The sequence below is a fragment of the Elephas maximus genome, chromosome 11 (assembly GCF_024166365.1).
Source record: "Elephas maximus indicus isolate mEleMax1 chromosome 11, mEleMax1 primary haplotype, whole genome shotgun sequence".
In the NCBI taxonomy this organism is placed as follows: Eukaryota; Metazoa; Chordata; class Mammalia; order Proboscidea; family Elephantidae; genus Elephas; species Elephas maximus.
In genome coordinates, this window is record NC_064829.1 from 63,570,774 (window position 1) to 63,595,638 (window position 24,865).

At 39.8% G+C, this 24,865-nt stretch overlaps 1 protein-coding gene across 2 annotated transcripts in view; it reads right to left on the reverse strand.

The window, feature by feature from the left end:
• The window catches only part of CCDC68 (coiled-coil domain containing 68), a 70,486-nt gene that overhangs the window by 23,843 nt on the left and 21,778 nt on the right, over window positions 1-24,865 (reverse strand). For both annotated transcript variants that reach the window (XM_049900237.1, XM_049900236.1), the window contains exons 4-8: window positions 23,676-23,762; window positions 19,863-20,003; window positions 18,929-19,054; window positions 16,640-16,768; window positions 9,454-9,536 (exon numbers count right to left, since the gene is read on the reverse strand). In XM_049900237.1, the coding sequence (XP_049756194.1) occupies window positions 9,454-9,536; window positions 16,640-16,768; window positions 18,929-19,054; window positions 19,863-20,003; window positions 23,676-23,762 (566 nt within the window). The remainder of the gene's footprint in view (window positions 1-9,453; window positions 9,537-16,639; window positions 16,769-18,928; window positions 19,055-19,862; window positions 20,004-23,675; window positions 23,763-24,865) is intronic.

Genomic DNA, 24,865 nt, shown 5'->3' on the forward strand with positions numbered 1-24,865 from the left:
CCCACATACTACACTGCTGCAGGGTGTGATGAGGGGCCCAGTATCCCACAGGCCACACAAGACGGCCCAAAGATGAACAGCCACAAAGCAGTCTCTGATGTGCTGGGATATGAATTGGAATGAGAAAATCAACTCATGTCAAAAGCTCCTTTCTGGCCACCTGTGACTCCATCCAGTAGGTAGCTGAGTCAAGTTGTGCTGAGATGAATGAAGCACTTACATGTCTAACTTGTCTCACCTATGTGTACCCACAGATCTGGCAACCACCAAAACACACAGACAACGACATTTAGAGAGCAGTACACACACCACATCACAGCATGGGAGCAGGAGTGGGGACTTTACATATAATCAGAAATCCATTTCCAAGGATACAGGTTTAGTAGGTGTTGTGGATTACTACTTTTGGTAATCCCAATACTTACAAGTGGGGCAAGAAAAAAAAATTAAATTCCCATTAACACTGAGCCTACACTGACCATCATGAAAAAAGATGGGTCAACTTTGAATTTATATTATTTCCATTTTCCCAGAGATCAATTTAAACCCCAAAACCAAACCCATTGACTCTGAGTCAATTCCAACTCTTAGCAACCTTACAGTGGAAAGGCTGGTGGCATAGTGGTTAATTTGTATTTTTTTTTTTTATGAGGTATGGGTCCTATTTCATTTTTTTGCAGATGCACATCCAGTTTTGCTGGCACCATTTGTTAAAAAGACTGTCTTTTCCACATTTGATGGATGTTTGGCCCTTGTCAAAGATCAGGTAACCATAGGTGGATGGATTTACATCCGGGTTCTCAACTCTGTTCCATTGGTCAATGTATCTGTCATTGTACTAGTACCAGGCTGTTTTGACTACCTTAGCTGTATAGTAGGTTCCGAGGTCAGGTAGTGCGAGACCTCCTACTTTATTCTTTTTCAATAGTGCTTTACTTATCTATGGCTTCTTCCCTTTCCATATAAAGTTAATTATAAGTTTTTCTGTCTCTTTAAAGAACGTGGTTGGTATTTGGATCGGTATTCCATTATATTTGTAAATTGCTTTGGGTAGAACTGTCATTTTCACAATGTTCAGTCTACCTATCCATGAGCATGGTATGTTTTTCCATTTATATAGATCTCTTTTGGTTTCTTGCTGTAGTGTTTTGTAGTTTTCTTTGTTTAGGTCTTTTACATCCCTGGATAGATTTATTCCTAAGTATTTTTTTTTTAGGGGCTATTATAAATGGTATTATTTTCCTGATTTCCTTTTCATCGTTCCATTTATTGGTGTAGAGGAATCCAACTGATTTTTGTATGTTTGTCTTATATCCTGCTCCTCTGCTGAATCTTTCTATTAGTTCCAGTAGTTTTCTTGTGGAGTCTTTTGGATTTTCTTAGTATCATATTATCTGCAAATTGGGACAGTTTAACTTCTTCGTCACCAATTTGGATGCCCTTTATTTCTGTTTCTTGCCTTATTGCTGTAGCTAAGACTTCCAACACAATGCTAACTAGGAGCGGTAATAAAGGGCATCCTTGTCTTGTTCCTATTCTCAAGGGGAATGTTTTCAGCCTCTCTCCATTGAGAATGATGTTGGCCATTGGTTTTGTATAGATGCCCTTTACTATGTTCAGAAATTTCCCTTCTATACCTATTTTATTGGGAGTTTTTTTTTTTTTTTTAAATCAGGAATGGGTGTTGGACTTTGTTGAATGCCTTTTCTGCATCGATTGAGATGGTCATGTGATTCTTTTCTTTCCTTTTATTTATGTGGTAGATTGATTTTCTAACATTGAGCCATCCTTGCATACCTGGTATGAATCCTATTTGGTCGTGGTATATTATTTTCTTGATATGATACTGAATTCTATTGGCTAGAATTTTGTTGAGGATTTTTGCATCTAAATTCATGAGAGATATTGGTCTGTAATTTTCTTTTTTTGTGGTGGCTTTGCCTGGTTTTGGTATCAGGGTTATGCTGGCTTCATAGAATGAATTCAGAAGTATTGCTTCCTTTTCTATGTTCTGAAATAGTTTGAGTAGTACTGGTGTAAGCTCTTCTCTGAATCTTTGGTAGAATTCTCCAGTAAAGCCATCTTGGCCAGAGCTTTTTTTTGGGGGGGAGGGGAGAGTTTTTTTTATTACCTTGTCAATCTCTTCTCTTGTTACAGGTCTGTTCAGATTTTCAACATCATTTTGTGTTAGTTTGGGTAGGTCGTGTGTCTCTAGAAATTTGTCCATTTCTTCTAGGTTTTCAAATTTGTTGGAGTATAGTTTTTTGTAATACTCTGTTATGACTCTTTTTATTTCATTTGGGTCTGTTGTGATGTCCTCCATTTCATTCCTTATTTGGGTTATTTGCATTCTCTCCTGTTTTTATTTTGTCAATTTGGCCAGTGGTTTGTCGATTTTGTTGATCCCTTCACAGAACCAACTTTTGGTTTTGTTGATTCTTTCTATTGTTTTTCTATTCTCTATTTCATTTATTTCTGCTCCGATCTTTATTATTTCTTCTTCTGGTGGCTGTGGGCTTCTTCCGCTGTTCTCTATTTGTTCAAGTTGTGTAACTAATGTTTTGATTTTGTCCCTTCCTTCTTTTTTGATGTGTGCATCTAGCGCTATAAATTGACCTCGGAGGCCTGCCTTTGCTGTGTCCCAAAGGTTTTGGTATGACGTCTTTTCATTCTTGTTTGATTATAGGAACTTTCTGATTCCATCTTTGATTTCTTCTATTACCCAGTGGTTTTTAAGCAGGGTGTTATTCAGTTTCCATGGAATTGATTTTTTTCTCTTACTCTTCCTGTTCTAAATTTCTATTTTGATGGCATTGTGGTCAGAAAAGATAGTTTGTATTATCTCAGTGCTTTGGATTTTGTCGAGGATTGCTCTGTGGCCTAAGATGTGGTCTATTCTGGAGAACATTCCATGTGCGCTGGAAAAGAATGTATACTTTGCAGTTACTGGGTGGAGTGTTCTATATATGTCTATAAGATCAAGTTGGTTGATTGTGCTCTTTAGCTCTTTTATATCTTTGTTTCTTTCCAGATGTTCTGTTCTTTACTGAGAGTGGTATGTTGAAGTCTCCTACTATTACTATGGAACTGTCAATTTCTGTTTTCAGTGCTGTTTGCATAGTGGTTAAGAGCTACGACTGCTAACCAAAAGGTCTTAGTTCGACTCCATCAGGCACTCTTTGAAAACTCTATGAGGAAGTTCTACTCTGTCCTATAGGGTTGCTATGAGTTGCTATGTGCTGGATTTAGGTCATTACAACTAATTATACAGTTTTTGACTGTTTTCTTCTTGGCCATATTATTGGAATTATGAGCAACATGCACTGTGGTAAGACTACCATGCTTGGAAACCTTTTGACTGTGGGTAAGTCACTCAATTTTTCTAAGCTTCAATATAGCAGAAACCATAATTCTGGTTCAGCACTTGGCTGCTAACCGAAAGGTTGGCAGTTCGAACCCACCCAGCAGCTATGCGGGAGAAAGATCTAGCAATCTTCTTCCATAAAGATTACAGCCTACAAAACCCTATGAGGCAGTTCTATTCCATCACATGGGGTCAATATGTGTCAGAATTGACTTAATGGCATGCAACAACAGCAACAACTTCTACTACTTTACAGGATGAAAATGCCTTGTGCCTATATAATTAGAATAACAACAACAGCAACATAGACCTGCTCACATTTTTAAAACTGATGATTGGGGAATAGCTGCTTCAGCACCAGCCTGGTGTGACATTAGATTTTAGTTACTGCTGGGCCAGTGGCTCAGAGGCTTTCTTGTCAAGTTCTCAGGCGCTCAAGGGGATCTCAGGACCCCAAGTGGGCAAGGCTCAGGACCTAAACGAGGTAAGTGGAACTCAGAGCCCTCCAAAAGGGACCAGACGTTGGAGGCTTGCAAACACTCCAATCCATGAAGGAGAGGAGCTCACAGCCCACAATGGGAATCTTCAGAGGAAGATTCTCAGAACTCAGGGGGAGGTTAGGACCATCCAAGGGGAAGACTGAGAATCTGGGCGGGGAGGGTGCTCAGTATCCTCAGAGGACAGAGGAGCTGAAAACATGCAGAGGATGGAGGAAGCTGGGGAGGCTCAGAAGGAAAGTCATGCAGGCAGTGGGAAAAGACAATTTGAGGCCAACAAGGATCAAAACAGCACAGAGGGCAAGCAAAAATCTGCCCAACAGCTGGTTCTAAAATTCAAAATTGCTCCATCGAGGAAGGAAAAAGGGAAGACAGAAATAACCTACTTAGTGGTTCAACCCAGGACTTTTCTGGAAAATAAGGAAAAAGAACTCAGGATGCTTTGCAGAGGCCGACCAGCTTCAAATATCCATAAAATATGAAAATATTGTGCACTGTTAAAGGCGAGTATTCAGAATGGTCCTTATTATGTCCCAGGATGAACCAAACCCAAGACCACAGAGAAAAAAGGGTAGCTTTAGAAAGGGTGAGGTGGGATGGGGTATGTATGTTAGCTACTAAGCTCAGATAATTTCCCCACGTATTCCTTTAATGTATTACCACAAACATGCAGATAGATACAAATTTGAAATATGTTTCAAGATGGAAGAAAAATACTTCTAGAATCACTCCTGAAAACACAGAGCTTTGCGGCTTAGGTGTGTTAATACACCAGAACTAAAGTATATTTAAGGACTATAGGAAGTTGCAGAATATTTCTATCAGGATTCTTCAATAAATGAAATCTAGTAATCCATTAATGTCTTTAAACTTGAGAATATATCTACATAAGCTACCTTTCGAGCTTCCTTTAAGCTTTATTATTTATATTTAGTTAAAAAAATTGGTCTTAACAAAGAGGAAGCAAAACATAAGCATAAAGCAAAACAAGAGGAAGAAAGCATAAAAAAAAAAGCCAAGTATAGAAAAAGAAATCAACTGCCTTTCTAAGAAATGTCTGCGTTTTCCTCTAGGATTCATACTCTGCCTCCCAGTGCCTCAATATACTTTTTGATCAATGTTTTCTCTACACATGCAATAGAAAGAAAATATTGAAATTAAAATAGAATTGAAGGACTTCTGTTTCTAGGAAGATGGAGTAGATGTACTTTTTTTCCTGTTCTTCCAACTAAGTACAACCTGGTGGTGTAGAGGTTGAGAGCTACCGCTGCTAACCAAAAGGTCAGCAGTTCGAATTCACCAGGCACTGCTTGGAAACTCTATGTGGCAGTTCTACTATGTCCTATATAGGGTTGCTATGAGTTGGCATCAACTTGACGGCAACAGGTGAATACAACCAAAAACCCTGGACGTTTTATATAAGCAAACATAACAAGACAAATGCAGGGAGAGAAGGCAGACAGGCTAAGAACCTTAGGATCAAAGGAATGAACATACAACTTTGAGTTCCTGCATTTTCTTTTTGCCTCATTTGTCCCAGACTTGGAGCTGAAGAAGCTGGCAACCCGGAAATGCCAATGGGAGTAGACAAGAAAAGCCTCCAAAAAAGAGAAGAGAATTTCTACCCTACACCATAGATCCTCCCTCCATTCACAACTGAAGGAGGGTAAAAGAATCTGCAACTCAATATTTTAGTTAGATTCCTTAGCATTCAAGAAAGGATATCAATCCTATCCTTAACTTTCAAAAACAAGTAAACAAATGGCTTTGCGTTAGCAACACAGGATGATTAGAGACTAATTTTTTTTTTCTTATTGTGCTTTAGGTAGAAGGTTACAGAGCAAATTAGTTTCTTATTCAACAATTCATTAAAAAAAATTGTTTTGTGACATTGGTTGCAATCCCCACAATGTATCAACACTCTTCCCTTCCCCACCTCAGGTTCCCGCTTCTATCCGTCCATTTTTCCTGTGCCTTCCTCTTTTCATCTTTGCTTTTAGGCAGGTGTTGCCCATTTGGTCTCGTACACATGACTGAACTAAGAAGCACCTTCCTCTCATGTGTCATTGTTTGTTTTATAGACCTGTCTAATCTTTCGCTGAAGGGTGAACTTCAGGAGTGGCTTTGGTTCTGAGTTAAAAGGGTGTCCTGGAGCTATGGTCTTGGGGATTCTGCTAGTCTCTATCAGACCAGTTAATCTGGTCTTTTTCTGTGTGCGTGTGTGTATGAATTTGAATTTTGTTTTACATTCTTTCCTGCTTTGTCAGGGACTCTCTATTGTGAGAGGGTCAGAATGGCCAGTGGTAGTAGCCAGGCACAATCTAGTTGTTCTGGGCTCAGGTTGGTGGAGTCTGTGGTACTTGTGGTCCATTAATCCTTTGGACTAATATTTCCTTTGTGTCTTTGCTTTTCTTCATTCTCCTTTGTTCCATACAGGATAAGACCAGTAGATGCATCTTAGATGGCCGCTCACAAGCTTTTAAGATACCAGATGCTATTCACAAAGTTGGATGTAGAACATTTTCTTTATGAACTATGTTATGCCAACTGACCTAGATGACCCCCAAGACCATGGTCTCCAGCCCTCAATCCAGTAACTCAGTCTCTCAGGTGTCTGGATGTGTCTATGAAATTTTATGAACTCTGCCTTGGTCAAAATGTACTGACTTCCCCTATACTGTGTACTGTCTTTCCATTCATCAAAGTTAACATTTATCTACTATCTAGTCAGTGATTTCTCCTCTCCAATTAACTTCTTGACAAGAGGCACATCCTCAATCTCTCTGCTGCTCAATGTCCGTCAGTGGTGTGGTCAAAGGAAACCATGTCCCCATCCAGACTCAGGATGCTCTAAAATCTATCCCTAGATTCACTCACACCATCAGAGTTACTGGACCTTGCCACACTGCCCTCTGCACCTGGCTGATTGAATTGCTCATTGCTATCATGCTATCTTTTTTAAAAAGATGCCATGAGGCACAGTCTCTGTGTTTCCAATAAGGATGTAGTTGAAAATATTATTCAGGGACCCCATTATAAGCATATCCTGGAAAACCATCTTTCTGGTCTTGGTGATATATTAGAAAAAAAATTAACTAGCAAAGAACTTGTTGGTTTTAGTGATACAGACATTGCTAATCACAAAAAAAAAAAAAAAAAATTTTTTTTTTTTTTTAATCACAAAAGAAGTAATGGTAGCAGAAGTATGGAGTCAACCTTGTTTTTTTAAAAAAAGATGCTTCAGCTGAACCTTTTAACTCTTGCTAAAAGTAATTATGACGTTTAACTTAATATGTTATAAGGAGTTTGTTTCCATATGTAAGCAAAGATTTTGTCACTTTTTCTGAGCCATAAAGGCTTAAAATGCTTATCCTCAGAGATGCTTTTTAATATTAGAAATGTCTTATTAAAATATATTGACTCTTCTTATCAAATTGCAGAATGAAAAAAAGCCCACTGCAATTTAAAAAAAGGCGGAGGGCGGGGGGACATGATGCCTGTCATACTCACCATTTATGCCTAAGTGAAATTAAATCACCCACAGGCCTGCTCAGGGAAGCTATCCTAGGCTATTTCTGGAGTAAGGGGAGGCCACCAATAGAACCAGGAGTGGTTACCAGCCAAAGGCCACTGGTTGGCTGACAATGAGGGGCTGGCTACCATCATCAGTCTCCCCAGTATAGGAAGTGGTACTAAGCCAATCAGAGTCTTTCCTCTGGAATTTGAAAGGAAAATAAAGAGAACATAAGGCAGTTGGTGACACGGGATAAAAAGTTAATGAATCACATAGGCAAAACAAAGGCCCAGAGAAGAGTTAAATCACACAGATGCCCACGACTGAATGGGAGCAACAAAATAGCTTGGTTTCAAAAATAAGACGCTACAGGATGGCCCTTCTGTCTTCCCATTAGCTTCATCTTCTTTATGGCTACATCTATCCAATCTTAACAAAAATCCCCTTTACTTATGGCAGCTTAACCAACCCTCTATTGCTTCAACCAGAAGTCTCCATACAAGTAATTTTATCTTCTTGTCACTTTGAAGAGTGAACATCTCCACACATTGCTCAGAAAAAGTATTAAGATAGATACTTGTGATACCTACAATCTAGGAAAACTGTATGAGCCTGGATGTTCAAATACCTTTCTGGAAACACAAAACATCCATTTCCCTCAAGACATTTCTATAGCCTCCTTAAGAGCTTTTTGAGAATTCCTTTTAACAACTGCTTATACATAATAGAACTGAAAAAGAAAAAATCATTTTGGCTTTTAAAACACACTGTTGGCTCAAAGACTGACAAAAACCCTGTTATCAACACCGAAAAAAAAAAATCATTTTTTAAAGGAAAGAAAAAAAAATCAAACTCAGACTGCCTGGCCGCTTAGTGCAAAGCTCAATGTCTAAGGCAGTAGCTCTGTAGCATGGAAAACTCTCTCTTTTAAGGAAAGAAAAATAAGTTAAGCCAAAGATTTAATTAAGTAACGAGTATCTGCAAGTAATTCCAAAGACCTAAGGATGTTTTCCACAGTATTTCCTCCACTCTCTACAGGGTCGTGCAGTGCTACAAACTTATCTTAGAAGTCTATCCTCAGGAAGGAAGAAGGAGAAATTAATAACTTAGTTGTATCTCAGTATTGCCAAATATATGTGTGCTATTGCCTGGGTCAGCCCATTTCTGTGACTTTGGCAGAATATGACCCAAAACCCATGAAAATGAGCCTGACAGAAAGGACAGAATATAAGGAGAGGTGAGAAAAGGAAGAAAACAGGGCAGAGAAATAGGGAGAAAAAAATAAAACCAATGAGAGAGAGGATGTTTGAGCAAACGTTACTGAATGAATGAGAACAGCAAATTGCATACTCTGAGGGTCATAATAGTACCTGACATCCTAGGGAGCAATAGCTGTAGATGGACAAGCTAAGGTCTGTGAACACTGTATCTTTACATCAGAACATATAATGACCATGACGGGCTTGGAATTAAAAAAAGAAAACCCTCAGAAAACTTCAAACGACGTGACATGACGTTCCACAGGCTTGCTGTGAACGTGGCTAAGCAGTGAGCCAGTTGTGGTGATAACCACAAATCCACCTCCACCGCACGCATACTACAGACTCTGTGCTGCTTGGAATTAATTTACGACCATTTGTAAGTCCAAAGAACTGAAGATGTTTCCCACAGGGTGTCCTTCATCATCTGCAGAGTTGGGGAGCGCTACAAAGCTACAAACTTTCGATGCGTGGGTGGTCCAGTCAGCTTTAGCAGAGACCAGTTAACAATAACAAGGGGAGAAAAAAGCATCGTAGGAAATGGAGATCTCTACAACATATCCTCCTTAGCACTAAAAGAAAACAGGGCGGCTCATAGACCCTTGTTCCCCAATACTCCCAGTGAACTCTGCAACCTGATTATTCAAGGGGTAGGGAAGGGAGGTACATGGTTACTAGTCCTCGGGGTTCTCCCTCCCTCCTGCATTTTCAGTTGTCCTTATTCCTTTGGGGTTGGAAAAATCTTTATCCCTGGCCAGTGTACCAGTGGAGAGGAAAGGTATCAGGGACTGCTTTTACTTAGGGGGTTGATTTGCAAACCTTTTAGCATATGTAGCACTGGACTTGCATTGCAGCAGCTTGTTTTCCAAAGACATTTTTCTTTCTAGCAGTGTTCTCTTTTCCTAGGAGAAAATAAGATAGTTTTTACTTATTTGGGGTCTATGTGTGTGTGTTTGGTAAGGCATTTTTCCAAGCTGTTCACCAAAGATGCTTTTTGTAATATCAGAAACATAGCTTGAGCTGAAGAATTAATTTCAAAGGAGCTGTTACACCCCATCCCCAACGAAGCCTGGATGGGGGTATCTCCTGGCGTGGTTTACAGGTAGCTCAGTGACAGGTCAAGACAGGTTGTCTTCACTCCCCTCACTTGCCAGCAGAGCTTTTGCTCATCTCTAGCCCGCTGCTGAAATACAGCCTGCACAGTGTAACTTCTCCTTCGTCTCTCCATCCGCCCAGATGCAAACCGCCCACTCGTCCCTCTCCGGGCATCGCTTCTCCTGTCATTACACCTGCTTCTCCCACATTAGATGGAGTTGTTAATATCTAAGGGCACTACTGCCCTTATCTTGATACCCCTAGCTGCTCCCAGGGTGTCTGTCAGGAAACAGCAAAGTTGTAAATGTATTTTTAATGAAGAATTAAGGACACAAATGGTAAAACTGCTTCTTAATTAGGATGCAGGAGAAATTATAACACTGAGAAATAATGTCTGGAGAAATGCCTTAAACCATTATCAAACCAAACTCTTTCCAACTAAGAGGGAAACAGACAAGTCTATGAAAAACCAGGCTGGGATGCCTGCATCCTTTCTTATGTTTGACGGTTACGTGCTGAACAAAAAGAGTTTGGAGTGCTGGCCTGCTGGTTTAAGTTGCCAAGCTAGGAGGAATAAGGCGAGGAGACTGAGAAAAGGCAGAATTGGTGTTGGCTACACGGACGGAATCAACAGGAAGAGATTTTTAAAACCATTTACAATGCTGTTTAAAACAACTTCCCACTCTTTAGACAAAAATTAGACGGGCCTATAAAACAAAAAATAATACATGTGAGGAGTGTGCTTCTTAGTTCAATCAGATTTGCGAGACCAAATGGGCGGCTCCTATCAGGAGGCAGGATGAGAAGGCAGGAAGGGACAGGAACTGGTTGTACAGACACAGGGAACCTGGGGTGCAAAGGAGTGTGTTGTCACATTGTAGGGACTGCAACTAATGTCACAAAACAATATGTGTATGAATTTTTATATGAGAAAGTAACTCGAGCTATAAACTTTCACTTAAAACACAGTTAAAAAAGAAAAACTACCTGCCACATTATTTGTATGGGTACGATACAAGGCAGTGGTGTGTTGCAGAAAAATCAGAAAGACTTTGGACATGGAGTAACTTGATTTTGAAGCTTCATGGCTTTGTGACTTTGGCCATGGTTTTAACCTCTCTGGGCCTATCATTGTTAAGAAAAATTAACCAAGACTTGGAAATCTAGAAAGTATAAAGTATGTGGTTTGAATGTCATATTGGACCTTGTTTAACAATCCCAACCAAGTATTATTTAATTCTCTCAGAGAATGTCTCTGTGTTTCACTTTATTATTTTTTATTTGGTTAGAGCCCCAACTCTGTGATGCTGCATGTTGATTTGTGGATTTCTGTCTGGTAGAAAAGAGAAACCTTTTTTTTTAGAGGACATTAACCAGTTTCGTATCTAGCCTATACTCCTTTATTCCAAATGCCTATAGCCAGTTTTTCCAAATGTTTTATTTAAATTAGTCGTGCCATCTTACTCTGTCCCTCATTAATGAGTGGGCTGAATAAAACACTGAACATGTATTCATTCTGTATTTGTACAAGTCATCTTTTTAACTTTTTGAACATCCCTAAAATGAGGATTGTTGTTGTTGTGTGCTGTCACGTCAATTCCAACTCATAGCAATCCTAGAGGACAGAATAGAACTTCTCCATAGGGTTTCCCAGGCTGTAATCTTTATGGGAGCAGATTGCCAGGTCCTTTCTTCTACCGAGCCACTGGTGGATTCAAACCACCAACCCTCCAGTTAGCAGCTCAGCCCTTAACCATTGTGCCATCAGGGCTCCTTAAAATGGGGAAAATACTGTCTATATTGAAAAGTTGGGATGATTGCAGTTAATACACGTGAAAGGCCTGCTAGCTTCCTTGGCACATAGAAGACCCTCAGTGTAGAATAATTTGAAGATAAAAAATACTTCATATTACATGCTTTTTTTTTTTTTTTTTTAAATTAGACTAACTTTTGAATTCCCCCTGTAGCATTCTTACCATACATAGAAATTGCCCCTGTAGAGCATTAGTTGTCTTCAAATTATTTCCAAGGGATCAAAAGGTAGGCCTTGCTAGGTTATTATAATCTTGGATCATCAAAGGAACACGATGCAAATAATGTATTTTGAATTTGTAGGGGGAAAATGGTGTTTAACAGACATTCTTCCTCATGGACTCACTCTGCATTAATGAATCTGCATAACCAGGTTCAAGGAGCCCAGACACCTGGACAGGTAAATTTCTACCTTGGTCAGGTCTCAAGGATCTAGTTTGGGTTTTAATCCCTTCCCTTTGACAAAAAAAAAAAATTTTTTTTTTTTTTTTCCCCTTTGACACTACAGAAAATTACTATGTACCAACTAGTATTTCTTAGAGACAGTACCTTCTGCAAAGGATAAAGGAGTTCACAGCACCACCCAGTGGCCAGTCCATTATTCCCACTCAGACTGCCCTGCCCTACTGATCACAGTATTGGAGCCCTGGTGGTACAGTGGTTAAGAGCTCAGCTGCTAACTGAAAGGTCAGCAGTTCAGATCCACCAGCCACTCCTTGGAAACCCTATGGGGCAGTTCTACTCTGTCTTATAGGGTCTCTATGAATAGGAATCGACTCGATGGCAATGAGTTATTGATCAAAGTGGGTACCAATTTAAATCATTAGCAAATATTAGCAATTAAATGGTTTAGGAACCAAGGATATCATTTTTTTATCCTGCATCTAAGGAGATCAGGCATAGTGGAAAGGGCTGTGGACTAGTAACTGGAGGACTGTGAAACAGCTTCTTCTTCACACAGTCCTCATCTATACAATGCTGATGAGGAACTAGGTGGTCCTGAAAGCTCCTTTGAACTCTAAAATTCTAGTCTAAATCAATGACACCAAACCAAATAATACCATGCAAGCAAATGCCTTTTCCTGCTAGCAAAAGGAACATATGCCATATTAAAATACCCTTATTGGGCGTTTTCGCTGGCTTATCACTGTGTTTATGGAATTCATTCTCACTGCATTTCTGATTAAAGTGGGACAGATGGTGAAGGGTTTAAGTAATGTCTTCATCATCAGACCTCATACCACTAATGGCTACTTACTAGAGCAGTGGTTTGTTCAAACGAGTAGAAAATGAATCCTTCTCCAGGGGGACCCCACAACCAAGGCAGATTTATCAACCTTTGTTATGTTTGTTCATTTTTAATTTTCATTTCCTTTTTGAACTCATGTCTTCTGATGATGAACACAAAAAATTCTCAGTACTCCCTCCCCTCATTCTCAGACACACTCCCCATCTCAGAAGCCCTTCCTCAGAGCCTGTCTTCTCATTGCCTCCCTATACTAAGAAAATGTTGCCAACCTTTTTTTTTAATAGTTTTAATTAATTGCTTGTTTGCTTTACAAATATAAAATGTCTTTAAGCCAAATATATTTTTTAATTCCTGTACATTGCCCTGGCACCCCATCTCCACCTACCTCCCAGAGATTCCAATAGCACCCCCTCAGAAAGTTGCTTGAACTAGAGTGTTATGGAAGGTTGTCACATGTCCTTGCTGAGCTACGGGCATTCTCTCCATCTACTCTCTAAGCTCACAGAGCTCCTACAGACAGACCACACTTATGGGTCAATATCAAAGCAGGACTTCTCCAAAAATGTACTACCAGTATCTTAGCCACTTGCCCTCAATCTGGGGTATACTCCCTTACCTTCAACAGGGTTTTTTAGCTTCCCTAAAGGGCCCCTGGAGCCCTGATGGTACAGTGGTTAGGCATTCAGCTGCTAACCAAAAGGTCTGCAGTTCGAGTCTACCAGGTGCTACTTGGAAACCCGATGGGGCAGTTCTACTCTGTCCTAAGAGTTTCTATGATGGCAATGGGTTTTTGGTTAAAGGGCCCCTAGGAGAATGAAAGAAGGGAAACCTAGAAGGTTCCTTGAGCCCCAAACTATCCAGATATACTACATTGTAATCTTCACAAAAAGAGAGACTATGCCTAGTTCATTCACAAATGTATACCCACCCCTAGCTATGCCTGGCACATGGTAGGTACTCAAATAGTTTTTGAATAAACAGTTGAATGACTATAACCCAGAACTCTGAGATGAGCTTACACCTAGCACAGATTTCCTGCAGTTGCTAAGAAACAGAAATTATTTTCCACTGTTCTGTTCTTTGGTTTGGTTTGGTCCATGGGTGGCACAAATGGTTAAGCGCTCGGCTACTAACTGAAGATTGGCGGTTCAAACCCACTCAGAGGCCCTTCCAAAAAAGGCCTGGCGACCTGCTGCTGAAAGTCCGTCATGAAAATCCTATGGAGCGTAGTTCTACTTTGCAACACATGGGGTCACCATGAATGGGAATTGACATAACGGCAACCAGTTTTTGTTGTTCTTTTGTTAATTTTCAAGGACTGACAGGTAGCCTCTAACTAAACACTTGGCAGAATCTGGTTGAAACTTAAATTTCAAGCTTGTTCACCAGGTTGTTTGGTTATACAGCCCTGCTTGCAGTCCAGACTTGTGTTTCCTAAATGCAAACACTCTTAGTGCTATTTTATTACCTTATTAAACTCTGTTACCCTATGAAATATTCTAACACTACAAAGTATTCATCTCAATGTAACAGTTTGTCCAAAAACACATAATTTTAATGTCATGCCTAGATAAAACAACTCCTTGGGACACTCTAGCCCAGTTATACTGTGCTAAAGTCCAACACACAGTGACTCACCTAACGAGACACATAGGCAGCATACTGTTCATTATTATTGTTATACCCAGTTAAGATCTGACTTACTTAATTTTTTGTGACTTCCTTGTAGAACCTTCATTAAGATAAATTTAGCCCAATTCAGAGTTGTAAAACTTTAAATTCTTGGGAAATGTTTTGAAACTAAAGTTCTTTTGGTACTGTGGTGTGATTGATAGCTTTTGTGTGGCCTTTCTAGCCATAGTCTTGTAACTCCCACCCAAATGATCGGGTGGGTCTATGCAAAAAAGATAATTGTGGCGCACCAAGGGGATTGGCCAGTTTTGCCATCCTGCTGGGCTTGAAATGAGGCATCCCAGAGGTGGAAGAGAGAAGATCTCACCACCACCAAGGAATAACAGCCAGGAGCAGCACATCCTTTGGACCCAGGATCCCTGTGCTGAGAAGCTCCTGGAACAAGGAGACAGAGAGAGAGAGCTGTAACACTGAAGGCAGTGCGAAGTGGCAGCAGAGACTCGACAGCAGAGACTGCAAGAAGGGGTGGCAGAGAAGCAGTGGCAGAAGAGACCATGCAGTAGGCTTCTCAGCCCACAGAGAGAGAGAGCGCTGAGTGCCTTTGGGCAGAGGCTGAGGGCCAGGGAGAGACGCGGCGGTGAGGAGGTTGTCTTCATGGAAGAGCTATATCCTGAGTGTTCCTGAGCCTGAATTGTAACTGTTACTTCCCTAATAAACTCCATAGTCGTGAGTTATGCTAAGTTTTGTAGGGCCGTTGTAGTGAATTACCAAACCCACCAAAGAAGTAGACAGTGCCATGGGAGAGACAGTCGGTGTCAGAATTGGCAAAGATGGTGGAGAGAGGAGTCATGTCTGACCTCTGCCTCATAGGAATCACCGTGGGCTGTTGATCTTAATCCTCCTTTCCCCTTGAGAAGTTAGAGGAGGTCAGATGTGCCCTCTATGCCATTTTTACAGGTAAGAAATCTGAATATTGAAATCTGATATTTTTGAAGTGACATTTCCAAAATGGAATTAACCAAGGCAGACTCATAAAACAAATTAAGGCTGAGAAGAACAGAGGCAAGTCAGGGAGTCAATACAATAAAAACAAAAATAGATTGGGCAATATTGACTAGAAGTCAAAGCCTATATTCTATTTGTTTGGTTTGTTATTAAAAAGCAGTGTTTGTTGATTGGTCTGAATTCCAAATTCTAAGATGTGCATAACTAAATTCATGTGGTTACCTTTTGTATACATTTAGTGTGCTAGCTACTTAAAGGAACACTGCATGAAACTTCTTGTAAGAATTTTTGTTGTATTATTACTCTTCCTTAAATTATCTCTTTTTAAAGTTCCAATTTCCATATAATGGCTTTTCTTTTTTTATTTTGTGAAAGTATACACAACAAAGAATGTATCATTTCAACAAATACTACTTGTACATTGTTTACATTCTTCAAGTTGTGTACCCATTCTTGCTATCCCTTTCCAAATGATTCCACCATCACCACCCTGTCACTGCCCCCTAAGCTCCCCATCTAGCCTTTTGAGATGCTCTGTAAATTCGATCCCACATAGATACATCTTTGAAAGAGCACAATGCTCAAGGCAGACATACTTTACTAATTAAGCTAAACTGTTGTTTGATTCAAAGTGGACTTCTGGGAAAAGTTTTGGTTTGAGGTTTAAAAATTACCTCAGGGCAACAATTTTGGCTATTAATTCAGCCTCACTAGCTCCAGAAGGTGTGGATTTCTTAACGCAAACTACATCTTTCCCAGGACAGGTATAAATTTTACAAACCTAAAGAGGACCTGAATACTTTGCTAACTAATCCTAATGCATAAAAATACTTTGATTATCAGGGATCCACTCCATTGTTAGGAGTAGGTGGACCTGGTAATCTCTTCCATGGCTTCCATTCACAGTCTCCCTGGGTTCTCTTTCTAAGATAGACATTTACTAAAAAGAGGACTCAACAGACAAAGAAATGAGTGCAGTATTTGGTGAGAGGTAAATCCATAACCATAGCATGAATCCTATTAAATGGCTGGGTGAAGAAATTAACATTACTGAGTAACCCCTAAAACCAAGTATTGTGAAGGGTACTTTCACTTAATGTTTTGTTTTTTTTTTTTTTTCATTTAATGTCCTATTCATTTTAATGTTAATTTTCTTTCATTCTCACACCAACTCTGTCAGGAAGGAACCCATTTAATTCTCTAGCAGCTTACCTTCTCCATTTGCTGTATGAGGTTCTCCAATTCTGTGATTCGGTTATGTTTTTCTTCAAGCTTTTCAGCAACCTGATTCAAATTTTCAACATGTTGTTTCAATTTCTGTTCTTTTTCAAGCTTGTTAGCCTTTGGTCAGAAAAACAGTTGTCATGGTTCTTGTTTTTAATAAACTATACAAGTGTTATCTCCTTCTATAATTTTTGGATTAACCAAAAAAATTGTTTAGGATTACTCTTTGGAATTCAGTGTTTTCTTCAAAATAAATCCGATGGAATATACGAACGCTAGATCAATAGATAAATTAATAATATATAGATATTAGTCCTGGAATGCTTACATTTGTAACCACAATGCAAACTACCTGAACTGGAATAAGGAAGAGAAATATTAATTTAAGAAAAGCAAAATTTTTCACTTTCCTGCAATATAACTTATCTAGAACAAAAATAAAATCTTTGTTCCACTAAAAAAAATGGCACCTTTTTGACCAGGAAGTGTCATAAAGTCAGAATAATTCTCACCACAGTGTCATGGGTTATTTCAAAGCAGAGCTTTGAACCAGTTCATTCGGTTTGACCCCCTGCTGAGAATTTGACTTTCCACCTCAGATACACTGAATCAGAATCTATCTTTTAACAAGCATATAAAAATCACCTGGGGAATCTTGCTAAAATGTAGATTGATTCAGTATTTCTGGAGTGGAAATGCAAATTCTCAGCATGGCGTCAAACTGAAATGAACCAGTTCGAAGCCCTGTTTCTAAGCACAGAGCAAGACTTGAGCTGATAGATGGCAGAAGAGAAGCCTCCCTCTGGCAGTCCCGACCATATCAGGGAGTCTTTCCACTCTATACAGTGTGCACGTGCGCACACACAAGTGTGTGTATTGAACAGAACTCTCAATATCACAGTTAAAAAAATTGTCTTGCTTCCCTTGACAACACCAAGTAAGCATTCCTTCCAGGCAATTCTGGCTGGGGCAGAGCCTCCTTCGAAAGGACTCCCATGCCCTTGAGCCCCACCACTCACACAGTGTACTTCCAGTCCTCAAACGCCAGCTCACTTCACTCACTCAAGTTCTTTATCTGCATCCTGCACACATGTAAGTGTGCAGCCATCAGCTCCATGGTCAGAAGCATGAGGGGGTGTCACCTACCCAGTGGATTTCCTACTGTGCTCTCCTGGGGACCTTCCTAGAGCCAGAGCTGGCAGAGCTCCAGCTGCCCACTCAGCAAGAATTAGCTTCCCTTCTAACTCTTCTATATTTTGAGTTTCAACAAAAACACACACATTTTCCCTCCAGTCCTAGAATATATTCTTCAGATTAAAAACAAACAAAACATATACGTGCATATGTGTGCTTGCATATATATTTAAATATAAACTTTAACTTATTTAACACACACACACACACACACACACACACACAAAAAACACCATACTCATTGCCATCAAGTCAATTCCAATTCATAGAAACCCTATAAGACAGAGTTGAACTGTCTCATAGAGTTTCCAAGGAGTGGCTGGTGGATTTGAACTGCTGACCTTTTGGTTAGCAGTCATAGCTCTTAACCACTGTGCCACCAGGGCTCCTTTTATTTAATAGACATTTTAAATATATATATATATATACACATACATACATCTTTTTTTTAAATCTAAAGCATGAAAACCTTTTTGCCTAAACCAATTCTCTTTCACTTTAGAAACAAGAAAACCCATGTCCAGGGAGGTAGAATGACAACCTGGGTCATTTCATTTGTCAGAGGCAGCACCAGAAGAGAAGTCACTTGCCAGTTTCACTGAGGGCAGCCGACTTCTAGGCAGGGCAGCACTGCCTCCCTCCCACCTGTGTGCTCTGCAGGGGTTTCTGAGCAGAGTAGCAACCCATTAGTTTAGCTCCATCTGAACACTGGGCTAAGGAGGCCTGTTGCACAGTGGTTAAGCACTTGGCTGCTAACCAAGGGGTCAGTGATTTGAACCCACCAGCTGCTCCACAGAAGAAAGATGTGGCAGTCTGCTTCCATAAAGATTACGGCCTTGGAAACCCTATGGGGCAGTTTGACTCTATCCTATATGCTCAATATGAGTCAAAATTGACTTAAAGGCAACAGGTTTGGACACCAGGCTAAAGTAAGGCTGGGGGATGACAGACATACACCCTCCCCTCTCTAGAGCTTGCCAAGTGACTTGCCCATTGCTTGTCTCACATTTAATTCCTCTGCAAAGAGGGACTTGGATAAATAGGGGCTTTAGTTCGCCAACAGAAAACCTGCTAGCCCAGTACCTGGAGTGAGTGTGCACTGTCCTCGTGCTTTTTTCTAGCTTCTTCAGATTGTCGTTGATAGTTTTCAAACAATCTCTGTGCCACATTTCTCAGAGCTGCTGCTCCAGCTTCTCTGGAGGCTTCCAACTAGGAAAAAAGGTCACTGTGTGTGTTTTGACATTTACAATAAAATGAATTACAGGTAGAACAGTTTGATGGGCAATTAAAAACACCGAGGTTGCAACTGAATCATCTGCACCATCATAAAGAAAGGGCACTTATCTGGTTTGAGGAAACATAAAGCCAGAAATCCCTATTTAGTGGGACTGGCAAGGCAGCCAGATCTGCACGGGCCAGGCCAAGCTAGAGTCCACAGGTATCGACGTTCACCAGGTACAGACAACACCCTCCAGAGAATGCCACAACGCCCTGTCAGCTTATCGCACTTACTGGCAAACAATTTATCACTGATGTTCACAACAGTACTAAAAGGTGAATTTTCCTGAAAGAAAAGTGGGACAAGGTTGGAGTGTAAAGGACAGCAAAACTAAAGTGTCATGAATCTTCCAAGGATTTAACCTAAGAAAATAATCAAGGACGACTGCCAGGATTTACCTGCCAAGGTATTCCTTGCAGCACTGCATGTAAAATACACAAAAAAGGAAAATAGAAATTATTCAGCCATAGGAGATAAACAATGAGACATTTGACTATGAATGCTGTGGTCCATATCCATTAAATAGGGAAACAGCTTTTGTAAGGTGTTTTTAAACATAAAAGTAGTCTCCAAAATAAAACAGTGAAATGTAAAAATGCTTCTCTATGTATGAGTGCATTTGTGTGGATCTGTGTGTGTGTGTGGACGTCCCTCTACTTTTCAGATCCACGAATGCTAACAATCTATTGGCTCACAGGTTCAGTATGCATTATGAGAAATTTCTCGTGATGATCATACCTTGATTTTCAATACTTCATTCTCTTTGTTCATCTCTAAGAGCTGTAAATCTTTTCCTCTCATCCTTTCCATGAGCTGATCCAAATGGCAACAAGAGGGGTCCATTTCAGATTCAGTGCCATTTTGCACATCTTGACAGCACTGAAATGAACAAACACAAAAATAATAGACCGGACTATAACTTTCTTCTACAAACTTTGACAACAGTTATTACCCTGTATTACATATATTGAGGAGGATGCAGGGCAGCACAAAGAAAATAAAACTTTTGAATCTTAATCTAATCAATGAGGAGCTGAAGCAGCTGGCCTCTATATTTGCTCAAATGTGAACAGATTCTTACGTTAAAAAGAGGTAGAGCTGTATCTTTTCTATCTTCTATATTCCTTATGAATGGACTCGACGGTACAAAACAATATTCCCTATAATTTCAAATATACCAGTAAGCCTTTCTGACACACAAAACACATCACCATCAAGTCAATTCCAACTCACAGCCACCCTAAAGGACAAAGCAGAACTGCCCCATAGGGTTTCTAAGGAGCAGCTGGTGGATTCAAACTGTTGATCTTTTGGTTAGCCGCCAAGCTCTTAACCACTGTGCCACCGGGGCTCCAAGCCCATCTTAAGAGATAAATAATATCCACAAGGCCAGAATTTTTTTTACCTAAGTTGCAGACATAAATATATTTTGGTTACACTGCATTACAGAATAATATAATCAACCCTAATAGTTATAGTATATAATATTGAATGTTGAGTGATGTTTCATTGCAATCATCTCATATTAAATTTCCAATCAGAGACGTCAGAACTGAGTGTTACCACCAATGCAACTTCAGCTTGTGTAAACTCTTGTTCATTGAAAATACACTGGTAGCATAAAATAAATTTCATCTGGAATCATGAACTTTTAAGGATGAAAAGAAATTAGAAACTGTCTAGCTTAACCCCATCCATTTTACAGATATGGAAACTGAGCACCAGAGTCCAAGTTTACACAAAAAGTGAGTGGCAGAGCTTCTGACATTGTCCCTTGCTCACCTATCCTGTGCGCTTTCTGTGTTTCTGTACCTCAAGGCAAACTTAAGGATTATTCTACAATTATGCATACCCTATGATTATAATAACAACTTGTATTTGTTGAGCACCTATTATGTGCCAGGTCATCTTTTAGATGTTTTCTATACACTCCTTTCTCTGAATAAGCAAACCATTATAAGGCAATATGCCCATTACACACATGAGGAAACTGATACCAGAGAGTTTAATTAACTGGACCAAAGTTATACTGAAAATAACTGCCAGAACTAGAATTAGAATCCAGGGTTGTTTTAACAACAAGGTCTGTGTTCTTTCCACTACCATATGCTGACTACATTTATAGAAGTTAAAAAAAGAATATAAGGCATATAAATATACTCAACATAACTTCTACCAGATTTTTGCCTTTTATAGTCCAGCCCCTAGTATATACTCTCCCCCTCGTTATAAATGGAACTGTTATCTCTTTTTTTCATTTATTCATTGATGGAAAGACTCTTGAAGAAGGAAGATTACTGGAAGAGTGGGTGGTTTCAAAGATCACAAGTTAGTGTTTCCCAAACTTTAATATACATATGAATCAACTGGTGATAGATCTTGTTAAAATGCAGATTCTGAATCAGTAGATGTGGGGTGGGGCCCCAAAGGCTGCATTTATAACAAGGTCCAGGTGATATGGATGCTGCTGGGGCTGCGGACCACACTTTGAGTGGCAAGACCCTAGATGGTTATGGTTAAATCCCTACAGAGACAGTGCCATGGCACTGAGGAAGAAGGGTATTTTGATGCTCCATTGATCTGTTGACCTTCCATGGCTGGAGATGGCTGAGGCAGATGCACTGGCAATACAAACCACCTCTACTACTAAGAAGCTACTACCATCTTGGTCACCAACATCCTCCACTTTGTTCCACCCAATGATCAATTTTCAGTCCTCAATTTACTTGGCCCATTTATAGCTTTTGACAGAGTGGTCCCTCCCACCTTTCTGAAATCCCTTCCTCGCTTGCCTGCCGAGTCTCCACTCTCTTGCTCTTCCTCCTACCACCCTGTCCGCTCTGCTTAGCCTCCTGTGCTGGTTCTTCCAAAAATCTAAATGCTGGAAACACCAGCACTCAATACTTAGAGGGAATCTCCTCTCATTTCTATCCACACTTACTTGCTTAGTGATCTCCTCCTGTTTCAGAACTTTAAACTCCATCTGTACCTCCCAAAATTTCTACCCTGTAGCCTGGACCTTCTAGACCAGAACCCTCCCCTTAACTCCAGAACCATGTATCTCGCTGCCCATCAGCAACCTCCACCTGGAGTGCTAACTGGTGTCTCAACATAGCCCAAACTGAATTTTTTATCTTCCCCACCATTTCTATATTTAACTTTTTTTCTAGTTTCAGAACTCTTAATTTAAGAAAATAACTGGAGTTCCTGTATTACCTTGGGAGGCTGAGGGTGATAAAGGAGTGTTGTTTCTCTGTCGCAGTCCATGGTCTGGTGTACTCTGTATCCATGCTGTAGAATGGATAATGCTGCTCTTGGCTCAGAGAAGGTTTAGCCTGGCATAATCCAGACAAGGCCAAGTGTGCACTGCTTGGCCATAAGCATAAAGGCTGGCATTGGGGTAGGGGTGGAGGGTGGTACATTTAAGCTTATTGATTGTCTGACAAGGTCCTCACTCACTGGTATGGATTGAATTGTGTCCCCCCAAAATATGTGTCCACTTGGTTAGGCCATTGATTCCCAGTATTGCGTGGTTGTTCTCCACTTTGTGATTGTAATTTTATGCTAAAGAGGATTATAATCCCACCCTTACTCAGGTCACCTCCCTGATCCAAAGTAAAGGGAGTTTCCCTGTGGTGTGGCCTGTACCACCTTTTTATCTGTCCAGAGATAAAAGGTAAGGGAACAAATAGTTCGGGACCTCATACCACCAAGAAGGCAGTACCAGGAGCCGACTGCGTCCTCTGGACCCAGGGTCCTTGCACCTGAGAAGCTTCTCGACCAGGGGAAGACTGAGGACAAGGACCTTCTTCCAGAGTGACAGAGAGAAAAAGCCTTGCCCTGGAGCTGACACCTTGAACTTGGACTTTTAGCCTAGTTTACTGTGAGGAAATAAATTTCTCTTTGCTAAAGCCATCCACTTGTGGTATTTCTGTTATGGCAGCACTAGATTACTAAAACGCTCACAAAGATCTAACGGCTTCGACTGTGTACCCAATAGAGTGGCCCAGCTGAGCCTAAAAGGCTGTATGTTTGTCATTGGGAGATGTTGATGCCATGCATCCTGGCTGGGCCAACATCTTCCCATACCTTTTAGATAAGTGAACTAGTTACTGTCAAGTTGCCTCCAACTCATGATGACCCCAAGTGTGTCAGAGTAGAACTGTGCTCCATGGAGTTTTCAATGGCTGATTTTTTGAAAATAGATAACCAGGTTGTTTTTCTTTTTTTTTTTCCTTTTTTCCAAGGTGCCGCTCAGTGGACTTGAACCTCCACCCTTATGGTTAGCAGCCATTCACGTTAACCATTTGCACAATCCAGGGACTCCTTAGGTAAGTAAACCCTGTTTAAAATACTCAAGTGTGGTCTAGTCATTCCAATCTGATCCTACTGATGAGATCTGTAGTTAAACATTTCACACACCTGGCCATCGTCATCTAAAGTTTCAAAGGATAACTTGATAGTTAACAAAAAAAAAGTTAAATAAAGTCTATATGGTTTTATGTTTCTTTCTGAAGGAATAAAAGCAGTAAAGCTTGATGAATTCATTACCTTTGCGTCCAGTGTGTTATTTGTATTGCTATGACCTACTTCATCTTTAAACATTTGATGTCGGATCTTTTCCAGAGTTGTTCGAATCTGAAAGAAAAAAAAAAAATTTTTCAAAGGAATGTAGTGTCAAAAGCTTTTTTCAGTATACTAACTACTACCTGATTTATCTGGTAACTGCCATCAACCTAACCTCCGTTCAGGCTAATATTGTTTAGATTGCAAAAACAATAAGCATTTGGTCTTTATAACTCTTTCTCAGTCAAACCTAAAATATGATGATATTATACTATAAAATAATTATTGCTTAGTAATTAGTATTTAATACTATTTATTCTATTTTTGTCTATATAGTAATTTAGAACTTATTTACTATTTAGTAATTAGTATAAAACAATTACTATCTAGTAATTACAAAATAATTACTATCTACTAATTACTACAGAATAATTACTATTTAGTAATTAGTAAAAAAATTGCTATTTAGTAATTGCTACAGAATAATTAGGAGATAATACAAATTCATGTATAAAATATAGGCTTCATGTCTCAGTGACCTATGGAATTGCAAGACACTCAGAGATGAATTAATTAATTCATCTGAACAAGTTACCAACTACCCACATCAGAATTTTTTCATTTCTTCTAAGAAACAGTTCAAAGAATATCTACTGTTATTAGATATTATCATCTTGGATTCTCATAAGATTTCACATTTTTTAATCAAGTAACCTGCCACATGTATTCATTGGCAAGACCTACTGTGAACTGTGAAAAGGAACGATGTAGCAAGACACACAAACGCAGCAGGAAACATAAGTATCTACTTGGGAACACACTATCAATGCTCATGAAACAACTGAGTAAGGACATAAAACAGCAGGAAACCCAGTGGTGAATAGTATGGGACAAATGAAGTGCTGATAGGTGTTCTGAACCCTCCCGGCCCCCGTATTCAATTTTACTGAGTGAAGAGCATCATTTTACTCCAGGTGTAGGAACAGAAAACCTCAAGAGACATTACTAACCGTGTATCCCAGGAGAATTTACTAAACATATATCCCAAGAGAATTTACTAAACATGTATCCCAAGAGTATTTACTAAATGTGTATCCCAATTTCAGCTGTAAAGACTACCCTTTGTCAAAGGAGGTCTGTTCTTTTTCACACGTGCTATTAAAAAGGGAAACAAA